The sequence below is a fragment of the Nuphar pumila genome, chromosome 5 (assembly GCF_984573655.1).
Source record: "Nuphar pumila chromosome 5, dmNupPumi1.hap1.1, whole genome shotgun sequence".
Classification (NCBI taxonomy): domain Eukaryota; kingdom Viridiplantae; phylum Streptophyta; class Magnoliopsida; order Nymphaeales; family Nymphaeaceae; genus Nuphar; species Nuphar pumila.
Window position 1 is genome coordinate 62,498,742 of NC_143253.1, and position 9,632 is coordinate 62,508,373.

The 9,632-nt window shown below is 37.7% G+C and overlaps 1 protein-coding gene across 2 annotated transcripts; it reads left to right on the top strand.

The window, feature by feature from the left end:
• The first annotated feature begins 682 nt into the window (after positions 1-682).
• Positions 683-9,324, top strand: LOC149837703 (ureide permease 2-like). 2 transcript variants are annotated; one of them, XM_090007464.1, is made up of 8 exons: positions 683-769; positions 1,240-1,481; positions 2,579-2,717; positions 5,060-5,234; positions 6,604-6,647; positions 6,743-6,849; positions 7,544-7,918; positions 9,078-9,324. In XM_090007464.1, the coding sequence occupies exons 2-8, from the start codon at positions 1,245-1,247 to the stop codon at positions 9,231-9,233; spliced, it is 1,233 nt and encodes a 410-aa protein (XP_089863590.1). In that variant the 5' UTR covers positions 683-769; positions 1,240-1,244; the 3' UTR covers positions 9,234-9,324. The 2 variants fall into 2 exon arrangements, with proteins under 2 accessions (XP_089863590.1, XP_089863591.1); XM_090007465.1 differs by lacking the exon at positions 683-769 and adding an exon at positions 923-1,084.
• Positions 9,325-9,632: the final 308 nt, after the last annotated feature.

Here is a 9,632-nt window from a genome sequence, read left to right on the forward strand (position 1 = left end):
AAGTAAAGTCAAAAACCTCAAACACAGAGGCCTAATCCGTTCGAGGATAGTCAAAATTTGGACTATTTGTTTGGATAGTAGAGTTGGGGCTTTGAAAATTTGGCACTATTGACTACCAAAGCCATACACGATGAGTTGTTTCATGGGAAAAGGAGGAAAAATGTCATTTTGAAACTCAAACAGCATTTCCAATGCATCCAAATAAATTAGATAGGTATAATCGCTCAAACATTACGGTGCTTTCTGTAAGTAGCTGAAAAGTTAACGGTCATTTTGCAATTTACTCATATGGCCGGCCATACAGCAGAGGGAGATAGGAGCTACGCGTCCTAATGAAATTAAGGCCATATTGCAGGAGCCGAATCCAAAATGAGGGCATCACATTGCACACTTGGTGTGTGCTGCTGCACCTGACCGCCCTTCATCTCTAGGGTATTGCCTGTCATCTGTGAGGCTCAATAGAATTGAGGGACCAAAGTGTGCACCCGATCTGCCGTCGTCCAAAATAGTGAATGTGACACATGCGTGTCAGCTTTGGCAATTGAATAAGTTGACTTTGTTGGTCATAGAATCCTACGCCGATCCCCATCGCTTTGGGGAAGATACCAACCCAAGACGTTGCTTTCAACAGTTCACTCTTCTCACAGAAGTTTGAGTAATCAAGAATCCAGAAGATGTTCTGATTTCCAGATTCCAATTCAAAATCTTTTCCTTCAAACATTGTTTATTCCCTGTTTTTGCTCAAAAAAGAGTCCAAGAAAAGAGCAAGGTGGGAGTGGTCTTCCAACTCCAAAAAGATTTGTGTTGTTTAAATTTCTCAAAGAAACCAAAATGATTGGTTCTCTTTTATTTAGCAAATTTCCGGTCTCCAGCACAAAGGGAGATTTGATTTCTCAGCTTGAATCTTGCCTTACATCAAGTTGGGTCTTCTGAAAGTTTTAGCATATCCCCAGGAAAGCCAAAAGTTTAGTTACCCACTTCCTTGTTCTGCCTCACAGCAAGTTGGTACCCAAGGAAAAGTGAAAGCCTTCATTTTTCCATTAGAACAGATTGTTTTCCTTCAAACTTCTAACATAGACAAAAGGTTAAAAAAGCAATTGATTTCCTGACTAACAATCTTTCTGAAGCAATTGTGTGTTCATAGTTTCACAAAGGACCACAGTTTTCTTTTTGAAATTTTGCTGTCTTTTTTGTTTTTCTTGTTCATAGTTTGATTGGTTTAGTTGTTACCAAAATCAGGCAAGATGTATATAGTGGAGGACAAGGGTGGAGCAATTGCATTGATGTTGGCAGCCTTGTGCTTTTTGGGTACATGGCCCGCTGTTATGACTCTTTTGGAGAGAAGGGGTCGACTGCCACAGCACACGTACCTCGACTACTCAATCACAAACCTCTTGGCTGCTGTCATTATTGCTCTGACGTTTGGGCAGATTGGTAGCAGTAAGCATGGCATGCCAAATTTCTTCACTCAACTCACCCAGGTGACTAGAAAATCTTCTCTTCTTTTCTTCTTTGGTTGTTTTACACACGAATTCGTATAAATGTCAGTTTTTCTAAGCTGAACTTGAAGATGGTACTGAGGAAATTTGGTCTTTCTGGTTGTTTTACATACAATTTTGTGTAAATTTCTGTTTTTCTAAGCTGAACTTGAAGATGGTATTGAGAAAATTTGGTGTTTCTGTTGTCTTTGACCCAAAAAGATGAACTAGTGGAGAGTTTTCTTTCTTTAATCACCAAGAAATGGATTTTTTAAAAATTTTCTTAATTCTTTTTTTTGGGCAATTATGGCGAGGTAAATTTGAGTGTGATTACATTTACTAGTGCACTTTATGAAACTGGAGTCTGCAATTAAATCTTGTTCTCTTTTTTTCTTCCCTTCATTTGTTGTTTGACTTGGTCACAAATCGGCCTAGGAACTCTTTTTCTATTGTCCCCTTTTTCTCAATTAAGGTTCTTGCTTTCTGTGTTGAAGGTGGTGTTTATATCGGAAGTATTTTTTATGAATGGATTTCAGAGTGAAAATCAAGAGCTTTATGTGAATTCTTGTTTAGTTTGTGATTAGTTGTTGTAAATTGCTTTAGAAAGTACTATGGTCTTCATTTTATGGCCTAAAGGCAGAAACAAGTTCATGAAATTCATGTAGATGTTGAGGTTCGGCTAATCTCCCTTGCTTCAGCTATGATTTTGTTTTAGTGGATACGCATTTCATTTGGTGGGTTGGGTCAAGATAGCAGGAAAGGTTAGAGCTGCACTATCCCAACACTGGGTTAAAAAAAAAAGACATACCTGGAAAATCACATATTCAAAAGCTTATGTTATTGTTTTCTTCCTTCACTAGATTTGTTGATTCTATACTTAAAACATTTTATTTTTCTTTAGACCTAAATTGCACTGCTACAAAGCTTTAGTGATTGGATACAATGAGAGAAACTATTTGCGTAACAGATACCCATTAATTTTGGAACATTCATTATCCAATCTCCTTTTCCTTTTTCTGGTGTATTATGTTACTTATTTTGCAATTCACAAATCCCACAAAACTCATTTTTCTGTTACTTTTGACTGGTACTCTATTCAGGATAATTGGCCATCTGTTCTGTTTGCCATGGCCGGTGGGATTGTTCTGAGCGTTGGAAACTTATCTACACAGTATGCTTGGGCTTATATTGGCCTTTCAGTGACAGCGGTGGTTTCATCAAGCATGACAGTTGTTATTGGTGAGATATTCACTTTGTTGTCCTTTTCTCAGTATTCTGCTGCATCAGAGTCTGCTTTGTATGTCTTTGCCTCATGACCATACGGAGTTGTTGATCCACCTACAAATGATGAACGGGGAACCAGTGATCATGAAGAGTCATACTTCTGAATTGAAGTTGTCACAGTGAGGTGTTATTTTTCCTTTTTTGTCTCCTCGTGCTTACCTAGAAATGTTATTAGAACTATATTAGTTCCAACATCTATTATTTATCAGTACCTTTTAGGTTTATTTTTGACAATCAACTGAAATAGGTTAAATAACTGTCACCTGGGTATGGGTGCGGGTAGGAGTACGGGTACTGAGGGTACGACACGGCAATTTCAAAAAATGTGGGTACAGGGACACAGCTATATATATATATCACATAAATACAAAATAAATTCAAAATAAACTGAATATAATCTAAATATATGTCTTATATCTAAAATATATATTACATACTGAAAATATGAAGTTATAAACTGAAAATATAATTGTAAATTATAAATTGAAACTAGGGATGGCAATGGACCGGGGCAGGGGCGGGGGACAGGGTCTCCACCCCCGCCCCGTCTCAAGATTAGAACCTCCATCCCCGTGCGGAAATGGATTTTAACCTCCACCCCCGCCTTCATCCCCGTTTCATGTCCTCCATCCCCGGTTCAAACGGGGATGAGGCAGGGCGAGGCCCCGTTTCCCCGTAGTCTATTGCCGTCCTTTAGAAGGACTGGGATGGGGTGGGGCGGGGCTAGGGGGGCTAGTGGCGGGGAAAGGTGTAAGTCCATCCCAGCCTCCATCCCCGTACGGGGATGGATTTTAACCTTCCTCCCCGCCTCCATCCCCGTTTCATACCCTTCATCCCTGGTCCAAACGGGGCGAGGCGGGCCCCCGCTTTCCCCCAGTCCACTGCCATCCCTAATTGAAACAAACTTGTTTGTACAGAGGGTAAAATGGCATGTTCGGGTGTGGACGTGTGTAGACACGGGGATACACCTGTCGACACGGATGCAGAGGGCAAAATGGAGTGTCCAGGTACCATAGTTAAATAGTTGTCAGGATCCAACAGGTATGTTATTTCAGCAATAAAATCAAAGATAGGTTTACCAAGTGCTTACAAGATAAACTTTAGATAAGAACAGTATGAAGCAGTTCTCCACTATAAACAAGGACTATTTCAAAAAGCTGTCAAAATTCTTTTATACAGATCCTTGTACAAGGGAATGGCCCTGTTGAGTTTTTCTTGGACATTAATCCATTTCCTAATGCCTCTTGACTTTCTCTTGGACATACCATCCATTTCCTAACCCTTATTATCAATGTTGTTTATCAAATCTCTGGTTGTGAAAACAGGAAGCGATATCAATCTCCATAATCATCATGAAATGGCCAGTGGAATTCACGCTGCTACTTTGCTCAAGTTTTTAGTTTGTGGAATTCATTAGATGTTTGCGTGCAGGAGTCTTGAGAGTAATAGTCAACATGCAATGTATTAATGTCTCTTGAAATCAGTGTAAGAAGAAAAGTTTTCACATAAGATAATAGCAAATATATTCATGTTCAATCTGTTTGGAAGAGCAGATTGCTAATTTTCATAGTCACATAGTGGTATTTTCAATATCCTGGCGAGGAAATTCTTTTGGGTGTATTTTATTTTATAGATATTTGGAAAATCTTGAGAAAACCTCAATATTTGTGCATAAAATTTAAAGAGTATAATGAGTAAGAAACAGATTTTAGTAATATTTTCCTTAGTAATCTTAATTGGCTGTGAAGGCACTACCAACATGAATGAGGAAAGGAGTAAAGAACATGCGAAATGCACAAGTAATAACAGGGCCCTGATAGTATTCTGCAACCATATCACAAAATTTTGTCATTTTTTTAAAATAGTGATGTTTTCAAAATTTTGCAATGTTTTAACCTATAATATCAGGTCACCAAAGTAGTGTTGTGATACTGAAATACTTGAAAATATTGTATATATTTTTGTGGCCATGCTGATTTTTGTTTGGTAGGTGCAAAATTTTGTTTGGTTATGAAACTGACCAATTGATGTCAATAAAATTTAAAGCTTAGCTGGATAAGAACCGTCTCATTTACAACTAAGAAGATGATGTTTAGAATCTTAGAATATTGTTATGAAGGGTGATTCTGTTTAACTTTCTCACAACTAAAGGCATTTGTTCAAGTGGAGCTCCGTAATGTGTAGCTTTATGTTCAGTGATTCCATAAAGCCAAAATCTAGTGTTTTCTGGTTTTTATCCCTTCATGCATTTTCAGATGGAATTGTGACTAAAAGGGCCATCACCATGACTATGACAGGTACAACTATGAACTACTTTCTAGATGACCGTATCAATAAAGCTGAGATTCTTTTTCCTGGCGTAGCATGCTTCCTGGCTGCTGTCTGTCTTGGATCTGCTGTACACTCATCTAACGCAGCTGATAATAAAGCTAAACTCAGTGTGTCCTCATCTGCCCACATTCTTAAGACAAGGTTTTTCTTTTTTAACCTTTTGTTATACCTGTTTCACTAAAATTTCAACTCTAATAGCAGGTATTTAGAAAACTCCTGAAATGTTACTTTGCGGTTTTAATAGATTTCTTAAAGAATAGATGTATCTGTGCTGGTCAAAGTATTTGTGTAATCCAAATACCATAAACTATTCCTATTTCTTATGGTGCCCTTAGATATTGTCTTTTTTAACTTCACAATGTTTACACATTTTGACACAGAGGATTAGATCATCAAACTTATGAATCAACTCATTAGCCAATAGTATTTTCCAAAGCAAAGAGATCTTGCTTGATTGAGTTGCCTATCAGCTAATACAGACAGTTGCCTTGTTCCCTGGTGGTTGGCTTCAGGATTGTTTGCTTAATGAGTGTTGGTTTCAATTGGTTATTATCACCATCTTATATATTATCTCTTTAAACTTGATTTCTCTTAAATCCTAGTGCATAATGATGCTTTAGTTCAGAATTCAATCTAAATTTAGGGGGCCTTTTACTTTACATGATCCATTTAATAATGGAGTTTGAAAAGGTAATTCATGTTTGAACCACTTTCTAGCGGAAAAATTGATTCACAGGTTTGCTAACAAGATTTTAACCTAGGTTTACTTTCACAGCCATGAAAAGTGTTTCATGGTGATTCTAATTGAGCCCTTTTTGGGACATGTGTGTAATGTCTAGCCTTTATGTACTTAGATTTCTATGGAAAAGGTATATGCAATGATTGTGACACCAACTGTATGATAATTTGCTATTGATTTCAGAAATTGCATTGACGTATTTCTGATAGCTGATACATATAGATGGTAGTACTGCCTCATCAGCATGAGTATTATGCAGTTCATTTTTTTGTGTCATGCATGACTTCTGTCATTTTTTCATACTTTTTTTTTTCCTGAAAGTGAAGCAGTTCCCAGTCCTTTCCATTTTTGTTACGTGCAAGGGATGAACTGGGAGTTTTCTGAGTACTGAGTTTCATCTAGTGAATGCCAATTCCAATTGAGACCTTTGGTGGCCTTACAATGTCTTGTGCTTCTATTTCTTAACTTCTTTTGCTATCAATATGCAGACATGTTTCCCATTTATATTTAGTTTCTTAATTTTGTGAAAAATGTTGCTGGGTGAAAAACAACATTAAAAATTACATTGCATGGGTTAACGGTGGGACACCGTTTTGTTCCCCCAGATGAAGAACTTTCAACATAGCACATGTACCTTACGTAGCCAAGTTATAGATCATTTATGGCTATTTTTTCAGTCAAAATAAAAGAAAAAGTTCAAGCTTTAATATTTTTGGGTGAACTCTGTAACTTTCATTTCTCACATTCTCAGATCCGTTGCTTATTTATCAGGAGCATTGAGGATCAAAATAATAACAAAGATGATAGTGCTGGAGGTACTTTTTTACTCATTCTTTATATATTTAAGCTACAATTGTTACAGATAAAAATTAATATTTTCCCTTTTATTTCTTGACTATGGTTATTTTAGATGTTCAAAATTCATTGGAGAGGGGAATCGACCATCCTAAGCTAAACAAACCAAAAGCAGGAACTGCAGAATTTCTGATAGAGCTTGAGAACAGAAGATCAATCAAGGTCAGTCCTGATATATTTGTCCAAGCATGATTCAGTTATGCATCTCAATTTATATAATATTTGGTAGAAAGACAATAAAATTGAAAATTTTAAATCACTTGCCATGCCGAATTTGGAGTATGCTAGATTGCGGTTTCATTCTTGATTCTCATAAAAATTAGTAGTTCGGTATCACTCACTATTTTGTTTCGCTTACTAGTGTTCTTGCCACTTTCTGCAGCTCCTATAGATCTTTCAGTTGTCTTTAGTTCTTGCAATGGAGAAATTTTATTAAGAAAAAGTATGTCTGGTTCAGGTGGATATCCAAATTGTAACGGCCATCAGATCCTATGTCAAAAGCTGGTCAAAACATTTCATCCCCAAATTCATCCAAAGCTTCAAACTAACTAGGAAAGCTTAACCTTTATCCCTAGGTCAATACATTTCATGTTTGCTTGAAGAGTAAGAGCTCGAACCAAAACCGATTTTATTAGCCTGTTTGATTTTGGGAAATTTTGGCAAGGAATGATTAACATATGTTCCTTGGAGTTGGTAAGTTTTCCCTGTTTGCTTCTTAAGGAAACCATAGCCATGTGAGCTTGTTGATCATGGACTGTAGGTTAAGATATTGGCTAGAGTATCTAGTATTTGTTCTAAGCAATCTTTCTGTTTAATTCAACACAAATAATCAAACTCAAAATGTCTTTTAATGCAGGTTGTAGGATCAAACACTCTGCTTGGAATGATGATTGTGATTTTTTCTGGCATTTGTTTTTCACTCTTTTCACCAGCATTCAACTTGGCTACAAATGATCAGTGGCACACTTTAAAGAAAGGAGTCCCCCACTTGGTCGTCTACACGGCCTTTTTTTACTTCTCAATATCTTGCTTTGTTATTGCTATCATTCTCAATGTTTGGTTTCTATACCATCCCATACTAGGATTGCCCAGGTCTTCTATTACAGATTATCTCAAGGACTTCAATGGCAGATACTGGGCCTTTTTAGCCGGTTTCTTGTGTGGGTTTGGTAATGGTTTTCAATTCATGGGTGGTCAAGCAGCCGGATATGCAGCAGCTGATGCTGTTCAGGTTAGTCATGCTATGTTCTTTTTATAGGTTTTTTTTTTGTACCAAATTATATTGTTGGGTGCTTCTGAAACTCCTGCATTTCATCCCTTTTCTTTTCCTTTTTCCACCTAAACTTCATTATAAAATTACCAATATATTTGTTAAGAAAAAATCAAGGGCTTTTCTGGAATCCCATTTGAAACCAATGACATCTTATAAGTGATAATAACTAATACTTTTGGTATATTGATTAAATCAGCTAATGATTCTTTAACTTATTAATTGAAGGCGTAATTATTCATAAGCTTGTAGAAGTGGAATAAGGTTCTGTTTGCATAGTGTGATGTATATTGCCTGCCCTGGGTTGCCCAAGTGGTTAGGCCAGTTTTGGGGAAGGTGGTAAAACCCATCTTACCCAAGATCGATTCTCTTTGGGATCAGACCAGTGGGTGTTCTTTGCGAGATAGGGCACTCACCGGGGGCTTACTGCCCATGTGGTTAGGGTGGTTCTTGGGAAGGTGATGGAACCTCATCTTGCGCAGGATTGATTCTCTTTGGGATCAGACCAGTGGGTGTTCTTTGCGAGCTAGGGCAGTCACCGGAGGCTTACTGTCTAGGAGGGGAGCATTAAGTGACAATTATTCATTTCCGCTTGTTCTGCCCCATTTTCTCGTTCTGCCCTGTTAGACCCATTCAAAAATCATAGTTTTTGGTATTTTTTCCCACATCTAACACTATAGATGTGATCTATAGGTTTTTTGTTAGTGGGAACCGGCTTTTGGATCACCAGAATATGACTTGTATACAGGTTTTTCCAGTGATCCAAAATCAATGGCCATGAAGGCATCCATTTTTTCCTGCTCATAAAAATACAAAATTAGTCTAAAACTAACAGAATCTTTTATTAGCTAATGCATCTTTTACCAAAAAGCACGTACCTTTACCAAGGTGGTATCCCATGTGGTAAGCGGGGTCCTGTGCCAAGCTGAAGGCTCAGGTTCGAATCCCTCTGCCACATGGGGCTTAAGAGATATCCTGTAGGGGTCTGCCTAACCCCAGCTTGTCTTTCGAAAAAAGAAAAAAACACGTACCCTCCTGTATCTTTGTGGAACACTTGATTGTTTTTAACCATGCATTTATGTTCCATCTGTGATATTAATGGGTTATTTGGTGATATCAGGCATTGCCCTTGGTAAGCACTTTCTGGGGAATATACTTATTTGGGGAGTACCATAGATCATCAAGAAAGACATATGTACTGCTATTTGGCATGCTTTTCATGTTTGTTGTGGCCGTTGCGGTGTTAATGTCCTCGTCCGGACACAGGAAGGGATGACCACAACTAAGTCATCCCCAAGAAGCAAATTCAAAACTATAAAAGTAAGAGAATAGATGCCTCATGGCACTTATATTTGTAAAAAAAAAATACAATAATAATAATAATGGCACTCATTTGTAATGATTTGATTATAATCAATCATTTGTTAAGGTAATTGATGTTTATGTGATTCCTCTCTTCTGCAAACAAGTCAGGTTCCAGCAATTCTAAGTGTTGATCTTCACTAAATTGACAGTGTAGATCACATCTATGGAGTCCGATTCGATCAAAATAACTTGCATCAATGAAATTCCAAATAAGGGTATGAAGATAGGGATGACTTAGGGGATGAGTGTAGGGATGGCAGTGGAGCGGGGCGGGGGACAAGGTCTCCACCCCCGCCCCGCTGTTATCGTC

Coding starts and splice junctions, on each gene's coding strand:
- LOC149837703 (XM_090007464.1), top strand. CDS start 1,245: ATGTATATAGTGGAGGACAAGGGTGGAGCAATTGCATTGATGTTGGCA. Junction 2,718..5,059: donor AAGCATGACAGTTGTTATTG/GTGAGATATTCA, acceptor TGACTATGACAG/GTACAACTATGAACTACTTT. Junction 6,648..6,742: donor CAAAGATGATAGTGCTGGAG/GTACTTTTTTAC, acceptor TGGTTATTTTAG/ATGTTCAAAATTCATTGGAG.